The sequence below is a fragment of the Dromaius novaehollandiae genome, chromosome Z (assembly GCF_036370855.1).
Source record: "Dromaius novaehollandiae isolate bDroNov1 chromosome Z, bDroNov1.hap1, whole genome shotgun sequence".
NCBI classification, from domain to species: Eukaryota; Metazoa; Chordata; class Aves; order Casuariiformes; family Dromaiidae; genus Dromaius; species Dromaius novaehollandiae.
Genome location: NC_088132.1, coordinates 39,865,504 through 39,885,982, shown reverse-complemented (window position 1 = coordinate 39,885,982; position 20,479 = coordinate 39,865,504). Strand labels below are relative to the sequence as shown.

Below are 20,479 nucleotides of genomic sequence, written 5' to 3'. Positions count from 1 at the left end.
GTCACTGCGAAAGTTTCTCAGTCACTCTGTAAATGCATTTGTGATGATATGCTCACGTGTGTAGAGGAATAATTTATAAGGTGCATGGGAAAAGGGGATTTAGTGTATGTGAATAAAGACTGAGATTAACAGGTGAATACACAGAATTGCAGCTTTGTACTACTTTATCTAGTCTGATTCAACATTGCATGAAAGGTGACTGATCAAAATAGCTTAGTGAATGTGGCAGAAATTAAGTATTCAGACTTTAATTAACCAGCTCAGTTTCATCAAGAATAGGGCTGTGTGCTTTTTGCATAAAGATCGATACTTCTCAAATTCAAACTGGATTTTGAGGCTCAGGCTTTTAATACTGAGGACAGACAATCTCTTCTGCAGTTTACCAAAGCAGGTGGTTGATTTTTCCTTTTAGTGCAAGAGTGAACATCCCTCTAAATAGGTGTTCTGATTCAGCCACAAATGATGAGGACCATCCAGGGAATTACTAGGTAAAGCTCAATGACTAGTCACACAGGGGGCAGAGGGTACATTTAGAAGATTTACAAAATACTTATTTTGGTAAATATCGTACATCTCAAGGCCAAAGGTAGTGATGGAAATACAGTAGCTAATCTGCTACGTGCTGAAGCCTGAAAGGAGGAAAAAAACTACAGGGAAATTATTAATGGAATGCTGTTTGTAAGATGAAAAGCAAAGGCAGAATATTTCCATTTTGCCAGATACAGAGATGCTGAGGTGGTCGATACCTGCATTGTTGGGCAGGGGCAAGTGAAGTGATATATGAGGCATTCTGAAATATAGTTGGAGCTTCCAGGCTTGACTCTAGGACCATATGATGGAGGATCAGCCTGAAGGGGAAGGAGGATTGAGGGCACAGTAATAGTCTTGAATGTCACATCTATTCTGACAATTATCTGTTGCTGAAGAGAACGATACTTCATTTTTAGCTATTTATAGAAGGTAATTGCAGTATTTAGAGAACATTGGGAAGTCTGCAAAAAGTGGATTTAAGGGTTTAATATATATATTTTTAAAACTGCAAAACAAGATCAAAGCCCATAAGTTTTAGTGTTATAAAAGTAAATTATACTCATTGTTATAATGAAACCCAAAAGTCCAGCTTAGTTTTGAATTATGAACTGCCAAAGATTTTTCTCTTAATTTTTTTTCATACTTAACAAAGGTATATTCTTTGATCTCAAATCTATTCTCATTTATATCCGTAGGAACTGGGAGTAAAAACACATTGCTAGAAGACAATGTGACTTAACTGTATTTTGTACTAATTGTTGGCTATGGGGTATGCAGTAATGCATGTAGGCTTTTCAGCTTCTGTTTTTGATCTCTGCGTGGTGCATGTTAGAATGCTGACATCAAACGTGGGGGGTTTTTTTTTCAGTTGAGATGCTGAGTAACCTTTAAACAATCTTTATATTCATCTGTATACCACAATGCTGTTACTTATGTATGGTGTTACTATATGAACAGTGATATGTAGATACATGGCATCAGTCTGCATTACATATACAGATTCCAACAACTGCCATGCTATAAATAAACCTGGCATATTTTCCTGCAGTTACTTTTGTGCTTGATGAAACAAAGAGCATGGTAAAATCAAGAAACAGGCTGTAAGATATTACTACATGCTGTAATTTTAATCTGGTGTTGTATGGTAGATAAGTCATGCACCAAGGAAAGTATCAAATGGTTTCAGACTGTTATTTGACTTAATTGCTTGCTATGGTCTGCAGGGAAATGTTCTTGATATTAAATATATGTATCGTGAATATACCTTTTTAAGTACATGCAAATACATGTTAAAGTTTTTGTGATATTAATGGATTCTTGACATAATAGTTCTCCCATAAAAGGAAATAGCAATTTACATAAAGCTTCAGAAGACTTCAGCTTCATTTACAGGTTTTAGGTTGTATATTTAGAAAATAACAGGAAATAAATCTAATGTCTCGAAGGTAGGGTAGAATAATATTAGATATCAGAGGGTTTGTAATACATAACCTATGAAACAGTGGATAATGTATTACAAATTCAGAAGCTGTGAGAGCGCCTATTGCATCTTTATAATATTTAGTTTTAAGTTCCATATTTCATGGGAGAGACGCCTCTCTGCGTTCCTAAAAGTGCTCAGAGCTTTATATAGACACAATTAGCATATTTTTTTAATCCAAGTGAGGTTATTGAGGAATGAGCTCACCTGTTTTTTTTCCTTTCAGAACTCAGTCACACATGTTATAAAATTATGGAGCACTCACTGTTTTAAGAAGTAAATATTCCCTCCTGTAAGTAGTCCTGAATTTGCTTTGCCATTTTGCAGTCACTTCTTTCTCAGACAGGTCTTTGAGCTCTTTTAGATTTGTCTGAGAGTTTTCTAGGATAGAATCTTCCTCATTTAAATAATAAAATGTCTGCTGTTGTGCTCTTATGGCCCATTACTCCATCCACATCATTTCTGGGAATGTAATATGTAGTGTGTCAATATAAGATTCTGTCATCCCACCATATCGAAAGCTAGGTAGCATCTGTGTTGGAATCTTTTATGCTTTTATGACAGTAAATGAGGAGACTCAAACTGTGCAAGTTGAATGTTATCCATACTTAAATGCCAAACGTATCGGATGTTGACAGTCCCATTTCATGGCAACTTTTGAAGTTACAAACTGTTTTCAGACAGAGTTAGAATAAATTACATGAAAAACATAAGGTTAAACAGAAATGGAATTTCTTTGGACCCAAAACGGAGTGTTTTTGTGTGAATTGTGGTAGCCTTGACAGCTGCAAAAATTGGAGATTTGACTCCTTTTCTATTGTGGAGCTCTGTTTTCCATACAAAGTGAACCAGCACAGAAGAACTAGTAGTACGTACCTCCCCACTGCCCCTTTAGACCCATGTTCTGCCCCCCAGGCTAGGGAATGTGTGCTCCCTTTGTTTTGCCTGCCCCACTTCTACCTTCCCTTGTCAAAACAATAACCTCCATAAAACATTAAGGCCGGTGAAACAGTGGCTTTTTGCTGATAGTATTCTGAAAAGTTCTGTTTAGAGATAGGAAGAATCATCTGGCTCCAAAGGATATTAGTGATCCGGATTTACCAGTTGAAGGCTTTTTATTGCATTGATAAGTTCCCTACTGCAGAGGAAGAGCATTAGGAGGTTATTGGGGTTGTAAATGTCATGTACACAGTTCTGTGAATCAAAACAGTGATTAACAATTACGTAGTTCAAGTAATCCTTTCTATAGGTTGTTAGAGTTCTAGAGTAATAGGACAAGCCAAAAGCAAAATATATTATAATTTTAACTTTGAAAATAAGAAAAAGAAAAAAGGAAAGAAGTAAGTTTATGAAAGAGAAGCAAGAAAGAATCATTACTAACTGGACATTGTAATGCTATACCACATGCACAGCAAAAAACATTGCCAGAGGTGCAAAATAGTGGGAGTGGATGGAAAAAGAAGTGAGCACCTTAATGAGGAAGGAGCAATCATAAATTTGGGGAAAAAAATCAGGAGATCCAAGCAAGTCAAAGTAAGGTTTTCTTTTTTAATGATGTTTGGAGGATTGTGTATTTAATGAAGCAAGATACAGGAAGACAACGAATGGATTTGAGGACAGGGATTCAACTCCACATGGTTCTTAATGTAGCTGGTAGAATTACATCTAGATGTAGGCATTGCAGTACTCAGTAAAAGCACTGATTTAAGGCTGTTAAACTCTGGCAGCAGCTCTGAATCTCTCACCTCAAAAACTGAAGGAATGTTTTGTTTTATTTATTTTCCTAACCAAATCAGGGTAGCCTTTAAGATGACCTTTCCTTACCGAGTGAGGTTAACCTTTAAGATAACTTTTCTGTAAATGGTTTAGATGACACACACATTGCCTGTTTTACAGGCTTAGAATCTGATGTGCTGAATTGGTGTTTTATTTTGCTGTATTCCGTGTTTGGAAACCAATACTGAGTAGCTGTCTTCTACAGAATGCTTTGCTAGTCTGTGTACACCACAAGTTTAGCACTCTTCCTTGTGCAGCTGGAGCAGATGAGGAAGGTAGGTGGTAATTTGAGTAGAGGCCATGGGGAAGCATTTGCTGTAGCAGCTAGGCTGCATTACAGGATCACTAAAACTCAGGTTAATCATTTAGCAACAATTGTTGGGTTGAGTGCTGGATTGCTCTAAGAAAATTCCATTAATATAATTATACTGACGCAATCAAAGCTAGTAATCCATAGTGAACTGCAAGACTAACGTGTTTAATTGTGAATAAGATACAGCCCCTTGAGCTACCTGGAAAATAGAATCATAGGTAACTTAGGCTGTGAGGAGCCTTTGGGGGTCCTCTGGCCCAACCTGCTACTCAAAGCAGAGCTAAATTCAAAGTTAGATCCAAATGTGAAGTTAGAAGACATTGCTTCGGCTTTGTTCAGCCAAGCTCTTAATATCTCCACAAGTGCTGATCCTACAGCTTCTCTAGCAACATGTTCCAGTATTTGACCACCTTCCCTGTGAAGAATATTTTCCTTACATCTAACTGGAATTTCCCTTGCTGCAGCTTCTGCCCATTTCCCCTTATTCTTTTGCTATGCATCTCCAGGAAGAGCGGCTCTGTCTTCTTGGTAACCACTCAGTCAGTAGTTACAGATACCATTTAGGTCCCCTGGTAGTCATCTTTTCGGCCAAACAGACCTTGCTGTCAGCCTGTCCTGTAGGTCATATATTCCAGCTCCCCAGCCATTTTGGTGGATCTTTGCTGGACTTGTGCCGGTTTGCCAGTGCCTTTTTTGGAGAGATACTGGGGAGCCTCAAACTAGACACAGTACTCCATGTACAGGCAGGTGATGCTTTCTTTTCAAATTAGATCTGATTTTTTCATTTTACAGAATGGCTTCTTTTGGTGACTTACTTTCCCCTTCTCCCTTTCATTTATCTGTTTATGATGGCATTTACTATATTCTAGCACTTTTCAGACCCTAGGGTTGTTTTCTTTGAGGAATTTGCAAACTACAAGTAGCCATAAATCAGGCAGAAGTTAGAGATCAGGGAGCAAAAGTCAGTCAATAGGCAATCCCCGGAGAATCAAATAAGTTTTTTATATCTAGATAGGCAAGAGGGCCCTGCACACACATTCAGAAAGGCTGTGTTCTTCAACAATATTATTTCCAAACATAGGAACTGGCTAAATGAATGGCTTCTAAGAATGATGAGTATTTTGTAATACATGAGCCAGGGGTGGCATAAGGGAAATGTGAGACTAGGATACTAATAATCATTTGTATCTTTTATTCAGAGGCACACATGATTGCTTTCATCACTCAGTATTTATCATTTGGTCAAATCTTATGTTAAATGTGATGATTTTGTAAGGAGTTTTTTGAGGAGCATATTGCTTTTTTGTTGTTGTTCTCTTCCCAAATGTTTGGAGTCTCAATAAACACAGTTGGGTAATAAATAAAACAAGCAAGCAAAAACTGTATTTCAGGTGTTATCTCAACCCCCGGACTGATTTCTGTTACGGTTTTATTACAATCTATGGTAATAGGAGAACATTTCATAAAGAGGTAGGGAAAAAAACACTAATTTTTATGCCACTGTATTAAGCAACTGTTGTTTTTGTTTTTCCTTTCATCATACTCAATAGAAGAAGCAGGAGGATAAAAATAAACAGATCTATTTCATAATGGTTTTAAAGTCTAGCTTTTTGTTTAAGGATTATTTTTTCCTGTTTGCTCACTGGGTAAATACTTTAGATCCAGCGATCTCCTAGTCAGTAGTAACAGTTGCTGTATATGACTATGTAAGAAATATCAGTGCTTGAGCTGACTGTTTCTGCGTTATAAAAATAGAAATGAATAAAAATAGAATAAAGTATTTGGAAAACAGTACCAACTTGAAAGATAGTTTTGTACATGCTGATAGTAACAAATTCTTTTACTATGGAAAGTGTGTAGATTTCCATTTTTTCTCTGCTTGGGTCAGTGGATTTCCTGAATTATTTTAGTTTTTTAATGGTAGTTGTACATTTTTTCTTTCGTGGACACATCTCTGTAATGACTCCTGAACAGGATACATTGTGTGATTAGTGATGCAGATGTGACTGCCGGCAACTTGGTTGGTTCCTTATCACCAGTGTCAGCAAAAGTGTAGGCATTAAACTTGCTCTCAGTTGGATGCAATTTTGTTGCGAGTGGGGAGAAGAGAAATTAAGAAATCTCTCCTTTTAGAGTTTTATTCTGCATTCATCCTTTTGGCATCTTTTCTCATAAATACTATTTTTCTTCATAAGATTCCCTGCCTTGGTTAAGTTTGGGGGTTTGGTTTGTTTTTTGCATTTGGTTCCCTGCCACAATTTGGGTTTGTTGTTGATTTCTGGTGTTTGACTGGCTTGCAATGAAAAGCAGAGAACCGCCACCCCTGCAACTCATGGCTGACTGAATTTGGGGAGCTTGGGATCGAAATGCTTACCACAGATCTGTTTCTGCAAAAGCAATGCAGAGGAACAGATGCGCACTGTATGAACTAATTTGGAGATATTTTTCCGTACCTCCTGAATTCAGCCTCAGCAGTTTTAACTATACAGATTAATAATGGAAGATCAGCCAGTGTGCTTTGTGTGGCAATAGGGGAAATCTATGTTTCAGTTTGGTGTTGCAAGATACAAATGTTGGCGTCTGTGCGGAGTTGTGGTTGTGCTGGCAGTTTATGGTATGACAATACATTGCAGTAAAGTGAGAGTTAGCGTTTCATCTATTTGAGACCATTTGTCCTTGGACGGTTTGTCGTTTGAAATTCAGAGGCATATTCTGGGATGTACTTTAAGCAGCTATAGATATAGATAGGTACTTGCAGGATTCTCTAAGGTATTTAGAAACTGATCTGTGATTTTGGACCTTTAGGAATGATCCCGTCAGGTCTTGATGCCAAAATGGTTGCATTTCACTTTGTTACAGGAATTAATAAAGCACTGAATCAGCGCATGCACAGACAAGCCTCCACGTAATGAGCTCCTTCAAGATACATAGAAAACTTTGACTGAGAAAAAGGAGAAAATGCAGAAATTGCATTGTTTTTAAATCTTAAACTTTCATGAGATCTGTTTTTGCTTTTACTATGTCCTCTTTAGCAAACTATTCTAGGAAGAGATTTTTTTTATAGAAAAAAGAATAGCTGAATATTAGCAAAAGTGAGTAAATGACACTGATGAATATTTGAACTAGCGATTCCAAGGGCTATTTTTTCCCAGTAACAAAAGAAAAACTGAATTAATTTTGAAGCTTATTCAGAAACATTTATATTAACAATATTCACTGAGGAACAGTGGCTTAGACTTTATCTCAGAAACTACAAATAACATGAAACAGTGAGTCATTTTTAAAATTCTCTCTGGTTATGAGCAGCTGTGAGCAGAAATAGTTGACACTTTCCTGAAGAGATAAGAATAAAGAAATTGGCTCTGCTGTCTACATCCACAATAAGACGTCTTCACCAAGCTCCCAGCCTAAAAGCTGAGGATTGGAGATTTAAAAATCCTTCGTGCAAGACATTCTAAAACTGCCCTGGATGTATATTTAAACTGAGTTTTAGTTTGCAAAAAATGGTTTGTATTATAATCAATTGAAAGATGTAATTTATGGTTTTAGATATTGGTCAGTTTATTGTGGCCTATTATTAATTAATGCAACACCTTATGGGAAAAGAGGATAGGAGGTATCTTGTGGTGAGGACAAGAGAAACTGTTGTCGTTTTTATTTTCTCTGACACTGCAAAAATGTCATTAACTAATTTTGAAATTTAGATGGTTGGTGTTTTTTGTCATCACAGGAATGCCTGTCCTTCTTCAGGATTCAAATTTGCATTCCCTCCTTCTTACTTCTTGAATAACAGTCCCGAAAATCACAAGCTACTAGAGTGTTTCCTGCCAAAGGAAGGTCATATGGATAGCCCCTCACAGTTGGTCTGTACTGTTCATGGCCTACTTAAAAATACTACTTGATGCCAGTTCCAAGTAACGAAGCTGGACATTTAACTTCTGCAGTTGTCAGTAGCTGGGATAACAATGTACTCAGCCTTTTATGCCTTGGCCAAAGAGGGGAACCACAAGACAGATGCCGGTTTTATAGAATTACAGAAAGGTTGAGGATGGAAGGGACCTCTGGAGATCATCTAATTTTAGTGAATAGATTTACAAAATTTAAAATTAAATAGGGTCATTAGTGCCTTGCTAGTCAAGGTTCTGCATCCTAATAATAACGCTTCCTGATATAAAAGAAAATGTCAGTGTTACACACATCCTGTGTGTAACCAGAAGGGTAAATTTTACAAAACAATTTTCTGACAGTATTAGAGGCCTAATTTTCCCCTTATGCTCTATATTTTACTAGGATATAATAACATTAATGAAAGCAAAACAAAACCGTACGATACTTTGGGAGGTGGGTCTCGGATTTGACAATCTTAGCAATTTATGCTTGAGAATTAAGCTATTGAAAACTGCTTAAATCAAAGGTTTTAAGAAGATTGTTTTTAATAATCTTATGTATAGAAATATTTTGCATAATGCATCACTTGTTTTGATCATTGGTTATGAATTGGAGAAGCCAGGAATAAGGAAGACCAAAGGCAAACAAACAAGAGTCAAAGCGAAGTTTCCAAGAGGTGGATCTTGGAGGCCTGTTCTGAACTGACAGCAAGGGAGCGAGGGAAATCCAGGAGAGAAAATACTTTCAACCATTGATTTTTATGGCTGGAAGTTTGGACTGAAGTCCTGGTAGTTGTAGTGTGGAGAACAGGATAGTGAACAGGGTATGGCTACTAAACATTGGGAGAAAAAAATAAAACTGGAGGGTTTATCTATTTTGTTCCTTGTGGAAGAGGAAAACAAAGGAAATATATTTTCAGTAGTGGGAATGGAAGAGACCGGCAGGACCATCAACTTTAATTCCCCATAATCGTAAGTAAGTGTACAATGGATGGTTTGTGCAGAAGAGTAATCAAAGCATATATTCTATGTACAGCCATCCATTTCATGCTGGAAAACTTATTCTTCATGATATAAAAACAGCAAGACCTGTACTGAAAAACTAAAAGATAAAACTGTAATGGGCAGCAAAAGAGATGAAGGGCATCACCACTGTCCTAGGCCGCTAGAATAGCAAGGTATCTGGCAAGGAAAATTCTCAGACGGTTTATTCTCGTGCATGTGATAATTCATTTGATACTGAAAAAAGAACAAACTGTCCAAACATCAGAGAATTTAGTGCCTTTGGAATTGCTCCTAGTTTTTTCTACATCCTGTCTATAGTTGTGGCACTCCTTGGTGCCTCAGAATAAGTTTCTTAAAGAAGAAAAAAACAGAAACCCAATTACGCGTGACGGTGGTGGTGGGGAAATTCCATCCTGTATCTCAGGGCAACCAGTGGAAGGGACAATAGTAATACATATAAATACAGTGTAAAAGAGCAATCCAGTCTTCTTTCAACCTTCCACTGAGACAGATACCAAAGGACACCTACCATGTGTCCAAGACACAGAGAGAGTGACACACAGATTGACATTGCAAAGAGCGAAGAACCAGGACTAGAAATACAAGAAAAACTTTATTAACTATTTTCAAAGTCAGTGTAAGATGACTCGCAAACCCTTCTGTCATTTTAACTCTCCTCTGCTGTGGCTTGCTTTACATTCTATACAAAACATATCCCTTTGCATTTTGACTGCCAAGTTGATACCTTGTTCTTGTAATTGATTTCCCTTTTCCTGTCATGCTGTCTTGTCTCTACTGTATGGGCAGATGTCAGTTCCTTATATTTTTTGCCACATGCATCTTGAACTTCCTCTACATTTTTTGCTTTGTCAAATTTAAGTTTCACCATGCATTCCTTAGGACTGCCTGTCTCCATGCTTTTCCTCTTGCATCCAAGCCAAAAGATCCTCAGTTACATATTGTATGTCCTGGGCCCACAGCTAAGCTTTTGGTTTTGTGTGAAGACATTCTTTTTGCAGTGTTGGTCATAAAACAATTAGATATCTCTGCCTTTTTTTTCTTTTTTTTTACTTTTGATAAAACATTCAATTTTAATTTTTTTCACAAGTGCTATTTGGGTTAGGGAGCTTGGTGCTGTTGGGTTGCTGCACAGTTTGTGTGTTTTTAAGGCTGGCTGAAAAACTACAGTATCTGGGTTGCATTTGCTTGTTTTGAAGGAATAGCCTTGAAGTGAAAATGAAAAGATTTGTACAGCATTACTGTTGAGTATGCATGGACACCTGGTAGATACAGAGGAACCTGATGTAGCCCTGAAATGGCCAACAGCTGAAATATGTGGGCTTTGTATTTAATATCACAGCACCTGTTACTACATTCCTGCAAGGGTAACAAATGGTGGCAAAGGAGTGAAATACCAAATATAGTTCATGACCCTACTCTGCGTGACTGTCATTTTCTCTGTTAAATATCCAATATATTTAAATACATGCTTCTGTAAGAGCAGTCATCAGAAGTATATGGAAAGAGGTTAAAATCTTAATTTTTTTCTTACTAAAGCCATACTGTTAATTGAAAAAACATATATAGGCTTGAGGAAAAGGGCTTTTAAGAAGGCTTTTAAAGTTTCTAAACCAGCTACAGTATGTATCATGTGATGCAAAGGGTGGCTGTGGGAAGCACAGGCACGTAAAACCAGAATAACTTGTTGGCACAAACCACTCTCATGGGACTGCGAAACTCTACACATGCATTCTTGTTGGAAATAGTATCCTGCATTGCCACACTACCCAACCTTAACCTGCAAGTACTTTTTTTGGCAATTCTTTTCACCTCTTGATCAAAAAGTATTTTATTTTCTGGTTTTCATTCTTTAGGGTTTTTTTTGCAACTGGGAAGTGGATTTTTTCTGTTGGTCAAATTTTGGGACATTTTAATATGCTAAAGCTACAAATTGAATAGTAAAATCAGGAACTTACATAACAAATATAGTGTGTGATATGTAAACCTACTGGCAATGACTTCTCCAGGACTTTATTAAATAAGAAAGGTGTTCCCAGCATTGTTTGCTAGCTTTTCTCTTGTTCTCTGCTGCTGAATGTGTGTTCCCTTTCAGTATGGGTATGCAGATCAGGCATACTATATATTCCAAAAGTTGCTTGATTAACCAGATATTTTTTCCAAAATTGCTTGATTATCCATTGCTGCAGGGTGACTTCCAGCTCCAGAGCTAACTTCCAAATCCAGTCAGCCTGCTCATGCAGTGTTTGCCATGTGTTAGTCTTGGCTTCAGATTCGTTTTTTTTTTCTTTTGAAGATCTTCTAATATGAATGTTAAAATTAGTACACATTGCTGGACTAATTAACGTTCTTATATTGTGCTTAGTTGGTAAAGATCGTGCTGAATGAGAATTTAGTACAATCTACTGCATCTGTTAAGGGAAATGTAGGCAAAAGTTATTTACCATTATGAACATATACTTTGTATGCATTGAAAACTTCAGATCAATTTTTCTAGTCAAAACTGATATTCATATATAAATCTCTCTTTTCAAAAAGAAGGTGCCAAGTCAAATATTTGCTCTTCCAATAAGGTGCATGTGTACCTGAATCGAATAAAGGCAGATGTATGTGGAAGAAATGAGTACTATACAGGGCTTTTGCTTTTCTAAGAGTGTCAAACCAGAGGGCAGGGCAGCAAGTTATGAATTACAGTTTAGAGTCTAGTCCCACTGCAGTTCAAAACAGATTCACGTTTGGGAGAGAGAGGTGGTGTTACCTGTGTCCTGCCTTTTCAGCTGGTATTGGGCAAGAGGGAAGCTGGAAAGAAAGACTGAATTCACCCCCTGACATTTTTTTGTATCATGTTCAGATGTTTCTCTAACTAAAGTTCAAACACAGCTGTTCCTTTTAAGGCCAGAAATAAGCCAGGGAACTCTTATGCTGCTGTGGTGGATGGAAAAGTCAAGAGTCCTTCTGACTTTACACTCTGTGAAGGAAGATCATAGCTAAAGACTAGAAATCCTTGTATGTCCCACAAGCTGTTAGAGTGTTACCAGAAATATTGCTGTGGAAAATATTCATTGATGAGTTTTGTTTCTTCTGATATGTTTTTCTCCTTTTGAAAAGTAGTGCTTTTTTTTTTTTTTTTTTCATTCCTTATTTCCCTTAACTGCGTTGTATTTCTTTTCTCCTGCACATAGCTGTCTGCCCTCCAGGTTTTCTGTTCTTTGCTCCTTGCCTAAGCCATCTGCCCTTCTCCCAGTCTTTGACTTGATAAACTCTGTGGCGGCCTTGGTCTCTCCTCACTCTTGCCATCAGCTACCTTAGGAGTCAGAGTCCCTCTGTCTGAAGGTCAAGAGTGAAGGCTGTCAGAGCTGTCTGCTCTAGCATGCCTCGTACAAGCTTCATCAGCTTTTGAAAGGCAGACACATGAAGAAACACTCACAATTGCAAAGACTAGCTAATTTTCTGAAGTGGCTGTTTGGGGACTGCTGCATTTTTGGAGTAAATTTTACATTCCAAGGACTTTATTTGTGCTTTTAGAAAGTTGCATTTAACATGCCTTTTACCTAAGAAAGCTCTGAAGCACTTCACTACAGATTAGAATCAAAGCACTGAGTCTTTTGTGGGGGGGGGGGGGGGGGGGGAACATTCTTTGAAAATATGACTCATTCCATTAGATGGTGATCAAGAAGCTACAAATCATGGTGGCAGTTAGAAAAATCAGCTTACTTTATTATATCTGAAGAATGAGTAGTCCGTGTTCTACCAGTCATTTTTTAAATCTTTTCTTTATGTAATTAATATACTGTGAAAAAAATGTAACAGCTCTGCTAGTACCAAAGGTTTATGGCTCCATTTCTGCTTGTTATATAATTCAGGAGTTGTTCCTTTATGGACACTAGCTCTTGCAGTTTATCATGGTTTGAGCTCACTTTACTGAAGTCATGTATTTTTATATGAAGTCATTTATTTATATGTCTCAGTGTATTTACTTTCTTAGTATTTCTAGCCTTTACCCTTCTTGAAAACAAATGTAGCCCTGTATAAAGACCCTGAAAACGGAGAGTGCAAGAAGATATCAAAATTCAGTAATTTTCTAATATCTTGGTTTGCAGGCACTCTTACAGTTTTGGAAGGGCATGACTCACGGTCACAAATACTTGGAAGTGAGTATTGACAGTCCCACTTGGTTTCAAGTTGCCTCCCTCTGAGGGAATGATGCTCGCTCGCTCTCCCTCCACGAGTGTGACTGAACATGAGATTCTTAGCGTGTGCACAGACTTGTAGCTTTAGCTTTAACCCACAGTTTAAACAGAGGCAAACACACTTTTCCACACAGGAAGCCAGACAGGAAATCAGTTGCCACATTTCTCAAAACTCTGTGATACAGTCTTTTAAATCATGCAGAAAGTGCTCAGTTGGTGCTGGATCTTTTCTCCTAATCCTCTGTATGTATTCTTTGTATCCTTACCAGAAAAACCCTTTCATGTTTGGATCTTGCACCCTACAGTGGGCAAGCTTACTCTCTAGGTACTAGTGACAATTAGTAGGTGGTATGTCAATCAGTAAAATGAGAGCTCAGTCTCACATTGCAATGTTATCATTAATGGCTTCACAGTCATATTTCCTCTTCAGCTAAGGCTGTCATGTTAAAGTCTCATGAGTATATTCGCCAGAAATGGGAACTGCATCAAAAAATTTAACTCTCGAGTTGTCCATAGAATTAACGTGGTTCACTGCAAGTTTTTACTGGATGCTTTTCTTCAGGTGTGTCTTTATTACAAGCCTAAAAATACTCAATGACAATTTTATCCATAGACATTAGATTGAATACACAGACTTGACTGTATGTACTATCAGTTGTGCTAGTGATTGTTACCTTGGGGGGGCATGGAGGACCAAAAACATTCTGCCTTGGTTTGGGGTACTGAAATCATCTGATTCGATTTTTTTCCAAATACATTCAGTTTTAGTTTAAATGTAGTTGAGAAATAGGATATTTGGCAATAGGCATTTGCCACAGTAAGTAGGGAAGTGTACTGGCTTTCATGGCAGGAAGAATGAGCATCACAGCCATAAGAAAGAGCCTTCTTGTACTTTTATACCAGTCTCCTCCTGAGAGCTTATTAATGCAGAATTTTCAGTTTTCACTGAAAGTTCATACTTTCTACACAGTTAAAGATTTGAGGAAAACATCTCTAAGGTAAATATTCTGGGGAAAATGTATTGAGAGAGGTGCCTGTCCAGTATTGATTTACTTCAATGCATAAAATACAAAACTAATATTAAACACCTGGTGTTGTTTGCAAAAAAACAAGAAGCATCGTAATTAATAAGTTCCCAACTTCCATAGAAATCAGCCTCTGTTAACTAACTGGCTTGTCTTCTAAATTGTAAATAAATGAGAAGACTTTTCAGATGTCCCTGATATCCCTAAGGTCCTGTCAATTTCTGAGTGACAGAGGGAGGATTCCTCCCTGAGAGCCTGTCACCTGAGACTGTTCTCCTCTGCAGAGGGTTGGCTCCACTGAACGTAATCATGGCAGTGAACCAGAAATGTTTAGGTATATTGATTGTACAGGAAATGACATCCCATTGATTTCAAAGGGAGCAATATAATTTTTGAAAGTGAAATGTAAGACTGCATAGAAAACAAATAGGGGCTATAAAGAGGAATCATGAGAAAGACTATCTATGAGATGTTTAAAATTGGTTGGATTACCTGCCCAAATTCTGAGGCTTCTGCAGGCCACCAGAGAAATGGCATTATTTCTGGATGGAAACTGTCAATGAAGTAAGTGTACTCAGAGGTTTGTATGTATCGATCATCTACTGTATCCCCTCCTTAAATAGTGACTATATGAGAGCAACACCTATGAAAATCAGACTGCTCTAATTAGTTGTCTGAATGTGGATTTACATGCTTATTTTTAGGTGCTTCCATTTGAAATTTCAGTCAGAGCTCTTAAACTGGATGTATGACTGTTCTCACGTTCAGAACTGGGGATTAGTGAAGCATACAGCTGATAGCAGCTCCTCTCTGTTTCTTTATGATCTGCTAATCAGACATTTCAAATATAGGTGAGTTTCCTGTTCTTGGCATTTGCAGATATTGGGTTAATATTTTAACCTCTTCTTAACAAGTACCCTGCCCTATGAAGTTACAGAACCTTTCTTCTCTCTCCATTTCTGCTAATTGTTCCAGTTGTCAGTTAGCAATAACGGCTATTGGTGTTACATTGCTTGCTCAGCAGTGCAATTTCCTTTAAGCACTCTTTTCAAGGAAGTGAAACCGCTGCAATGTATTTTTGCATTTTGAGGTGCCAAAGTAAAACGAAGCACTTCAGACAGAAGAGAAAGGTAGTTGAGAAAAGTTGCTGTTATGGAGAGAGGAAAAAAAACACCTTAACTCTGTGATAGGTTCCGACAGTGTTTCAAAATGTATGATAAAGTATGTGCTAGATTTAGCTGAACGAGCAAGCAACAGGCTTCACCTAGGATATTTTGCATCTGTACGTGAGATGTGTTTCTGCTATCAGCATTAGTAATTGCAATTCCTTTTGACAAGAAAGTAAGTAATAATTTTACTTTTTTTAAGAAAATTCGTTCTGTTGGAGTTCTAGAAGCTCGGTGCTTAAACTCAGTTTTGTTGAAGCAGTTGGCTGGAAAATAACATTATAGGGTTTTTTTGTTATCAGTAATGAGAAAAAATCTGTTTATAATAAAATACAAACAATTTGCAAATGTCTTTTTTTGGATTGACTGACAGACAGGTATGAAATTCATGGATTTAACAAATTAGAACACATAATACAGAGAAAATGAAGCTGACTTGTGTTGTATTGCTAAATAGAGAGAAAATAGGCTATGCTGCATAGTCTCAAAACTGGAAGAATTTTTAGAAATGCCATTAAGAGTTTGATACTTTTTGTAAGTGAGCAACTCCTGTTTTGCTTTGCAGTGATAATTGTGTGTGGAGCTCTGCTTTGTCAAATCTTAAATCATGTAATGCAAGTTATTTTAGTATTGAAAAACCATCATATTTTGGTGTTGGGAAAACTGTCACATCTTGGATTGCTTAAAATTGTTACTTTGTGTATTGCTATGTGTAAATTGTTAACACAAATTTTGGGTGTTTGTGTGACTTGTTGGAGGCAGGTTGTACTGATCCTGTTCAATTATAAAATATTCTTTGTGATGAAGTTAGCATTTGATAATAAGAGTACCTGCAGCATCTTAGAAAAGAACCTTTTACAATATGTATATATATACAGTATTGTGTTTTGTTCACAACTTTATGGAAGATATTTCAAAATGCCGTGACTGCTCTTATGAGACTACAAATGCCTGTATATCTTTGTGGAATGTCAGAAAGGAGATATAATGGGAGATGAGTAAATTGGAAGGCTTTAAGAAATAAAGTAACAATTGATACTCCTGCTGGGGAGGGGGAGGGAAGGGAGGAGAAAAAGACTGGAAACTTTTAAGTTTTGTGGTTCTCGTTCTTCTTATATTAAGCAGACATAACTCATACAGCTAATGTTTCTGTGTAGATCTTTGTAAAACATTGGCTACTGAGTTCTAGTGTTTGACCACCCTTTGAAATATTCTGATTAGTTTTATTTGAATAATAACAGATACAGTTTTATATTTAAAAACTGAAATATTGAATCAAATATCTTCAGTTCAGACTGCCTACTTAGCATCTTTAACTTCTTCCCAGATCGATGTGGTTTAGAAACGTGTCTGTCTTGTGATCTTGAGTGCTATCCCTAAAATAGTTGACAGTTGGGTTCTTTGGTTTTTGAATATCTGTGTGTAGTAAAAATTTAAAAAGATGTGCTATTTTAAAAAATGTGCTCAAACATTTAATGCTTCAAAACAAAATATAGGTATGAACTAAAAGACTTAAGAGAGAATCCTTTTTGAAAGTTTGCCAGATCACAGAAAAGAAGCGTATTAAAAAATTTCTCAAAGGTACTGTTGAAGGCAAAGTATAGCTTGGTATCTCACTCATCCTTCAGCACAACTTTCTTTTTATTTGCTGGAAACCCAGAGACACCCTGGGTTTTAAGACACCCAGTTGCCCAAATACAAGCAGCTAATAGGAAACTTTTTCCAAATTCGGGGACTTAACTGTATGGCATCTGCAGAGCTTGTTTTCATTAAAAGAGAAAAAAATGTTTCCAGCCCCCATGTTTGCAAAGAAAACCTTCCATATGTGAAAGAAATATAAACATATGAAGGGTTCCCTTCAGCCTGTTTGAGACTCTGAGAAAGCTGCAACTTAAAGGCAGCCATCTCCCAGACCATTCAGCATGGAAATTTTGAGTTCACATGTGACCTACTGGAAAAGGTTACGAGAACATGCTGTAAGTAATTGTCACTGATAATAGAACATGTGCGGTAAAATTTCACAAAACAAGTTTCTGAAAGAATGTTTGAGGGTTTTTTAGTATTTGAATACCTTACAAAGACTGGAACCAGTCATTGGGTATATTGATGCAAACTACCATAGTTTTGGAGTAGAAACCTGCTCTACAATTTACTTTAATGACCAGAAAAGGATTCCTTAATGAGGTCATGCTAACAAGTGTAATGGTAGCCATTTTTGGCTACCTCTCCATTAAGTATAGAACATAGAAGGATTTACATACACTCCTTTTGCTCTGGAAACTAGCACCTTCAGATTGCATCCAGAGGATCTCAGTATTGTGTACTGACAAAGGATTGGCTCACTCTCTCTATACATGTATATATACACGTACACATGGGATCTGAATTCTCTGATCCTGTAGAATGTTTAGAAGGAAAAGATTTACAACAGTTGGTGTACTGAATTACTATTTCCAGTTGAGTAACACTGGCAATTGCCATGACATTAGGATAGTCATGGTTGCTCGGTTCCTTTAGTTTTCAGTTCTTAGCTATTCTCATGGAAGAATATTTAAAGGATTTTGCCAAGTTAGCTGGTTTCAGATTTCATTATGAATATGAAAATCAGATCAAACTTAGGCATTGTCTGATCAATTAGGGCAGATTTATTGCCTCAGATAGAAATTCCCTCAGCCCATATATATTTATTTTAATCTATTTTTCAGCATCTTCTTATATGTATTTTTTTTGTTCTCAAGCTTAAAACAGTCTAAAAGAATATAAACCTAAAAACAAAGTTTTAGGCTTAGAAAAGACAGGTTTTTCTGCAACTATATATACTAAGTTTACATTATTTTTTTGGAAATTACTAGGAGTCAGATGAAAGGATAGACATGGAAATATTCCTTACCTTACTCTCTGTAGTATGTCCGTGATGAAGTATTGACTGCATACTTTTTTGTGTTTGTTTCCCAGTGGCCACAGATGTCTTCAATTCCAAAAGTTTGGCCATTCAGGCCCAGAAGAAGATCCTTGGAAAAATGGTGTCGAAATCAATAGCAACTACTTTGATAGATGACACAAGCAGTGATGTTTTAGATGAGCTCTACCGAGTGACAAAGGAATACACACAAAATAAAAAGGAAGCAGAGAAGATCATTAAAAACCTCATTAAAATAGTCCTCAAATTGGCAATTCTCTACAGGAACAACCAATTTAATCAGGATGAAATAGCCTTGATGGAAAAATTCAAGAAGAAAGTACATCAGCTGGCTAAGACCGTGGTCAGTTTCCATCAGGTGGATTATACCTTTGACAGGAATTTTTTGTCCAAACTGTTAAATGACTGTAGAGAGCTACTTCATCAAATCATTCAGCGTCACCTAACCGCAAAATCACATGGACGTGTCAACAATGTGTTTGATCACTTCTCTGATTGTGAATTTTTGGCTGCCTTGTACAATCCCTTTGGACCTTATAAACTCCATTTGCAGAAACTTTGTGATGGTGTCAACAAAATGCTAGATGAGGGGAACATATAAGTACTTGGATTAAAGTTGACTGCCCATGTATTACTTGTAGATGGAACACTGCTGATTTATGAAGGAATAAGGGAGCAAGCAAAAGGGTTTTTTTGGGTTTTTTTTGTTTTGTTTTTTTTAAGATGAGTATTTCAAAAAGATCTTTATTAAATTGATTCCTTATCATCAGCTATCTGTTGCTATGCACAGTCCGCCTGGAAGAAAGACTGCACATGTAACTGTCTTACTGTGCCTTGCCTATGGAAACAGCTGGATAAAGACAGTAAAATAGAACTGTCCAAGTAGAGCAAGACTCTTGCAAGATAGCGACACGAAACAAAACAATGTGTTGCCAGACAATCTGAATCTTGTCTCTTTTATTTACAGAAATGTTTCTAAACTATCAGTCCAATATTGTTGGTAACAGACTATCACGGTGATGGTACACTCTATAATTTCTTTGACTTACTTGTAAAATATATATTTGATTGATTTATAGTCTTTTATGCTCTCTGCACAGATCACAGCTTCCTAGTGCTGCCCTTATGAACCATTCATTTTTTGAATACTCAGATCAGTGATGCTGTCTCATAAAGTCTGAACTGGCTTGTTCGTCTGCAGGCTAGTGATGAAAACTGTATATGTCTGCCTACCAAGTGATCCTTACAGATTTACACAGATGCCTGTTTCCTTTGATTATTTCAGGAATGATAACCTACAGTAAAACAGCCTGACTGGGAAAAAGTATTCCCTAGAAAACATCTGCAGTGCATAATTTTAAACTCTGCCTATAAAATTGAAAGGTAAAACACAATGACTAATCTATGCAATTTACTATGATATTTTTCTAATATGTCCTTATTATTTTGAAAAGGTGTGGGTGAGTGTATTTTATACATTAGCCTGATGTGTATGATGATGTGAATTCAGAAAGCTTAAACATCTGAAAATAAATTCCAAGCCAGTTTGCCATGTGTATAATGAATCTAGAAACAGAAATTAATTTTGTCATTGGCTTACATGCTATTTAACTAATGCAAAAGTGTCATCTTGAATCACTTTTTTTTTTCTTTTCTTTTCTCCTCTCCTACCTGTCACCCTTCTTTTTCTCCCTCTTCTCTGTGCCTTGCCCTTAAGGAAAAAAATGTGACTTTCTAGACACTGTAATGTGCTTAAAAGCATGAAGTTAATACATTTCAAACATCTGAAGACTTTTTGTTAGGAAGCATTTAAAGAATTTGCAGTTTATTTAATTGCCAATGTTTTTGCTGTTTGCTGTCTCTTTTTGTTTTAATGAGTAAACCAAAGAATATTTGCACTCCAAACTTTTCAAGTTTTTTTTTTCCTGTTGCTTTTAAATTATGAAGAGCAAACCTGGCCTGTGTTGGCAACCAAAGCGGTACAGCCTCTGTCAGATGTCTTCAGCACTACTTGTGGCTTTTCTAGAGTGAAAGTTGACTTTTATTCATATTCATTCAGTCACTAGGTTCTGAATATTCCAAGAAAGGAACCAAAAATGTGCTGGAGAAATGTGTGTTTGAAGTATCAACTCATTTTATACAAGCCACTAGTGTCCAGCAAAGAGGAA

The 20,479-nt window shown here is 36.9% G+C and overlaps 1 protein-coding gene across 15 annotated transcripts in view; it reads left to right on the top strand.

The window, feature by feature from the left end:
- LOC135324836 (tumor necrosis factor alpha-induced protein 8) overlaps positions 1 to 20,216 on the top strand; it is a 65,244-nt gene extending 45,028 nt beyond the window's left edge. For 12 of the 15 annotated variants that reach the window (XM_064501804.1, XM_064501806.1, XM_064501805.1 and 9 more), the window contains one exon: positions 18,347 to 20,216. In XM_064501804.1, the coding sequence (XP_064357874.1) occupies positions 18,347 to 18,912 (566 nt within the window). In that variant the 3' untranslated portion in view covers positions 18,913 to 20,216. Of the gene's footprint in view, positions 1 to 2,237; positions 2,304 to 13,142; positions 13,162 to 15,364; positions 15,567 to 18,346 lie in introns of those variants that run through there. The other 3 variants (XM_064501817.1, XM_064501816.1, XM_064501813.1) reach the window with 3 other exon arrangements.
- The last annotated feature ends 263 nt before the right edge of the window (positions 20,217 to 20,479 follow it).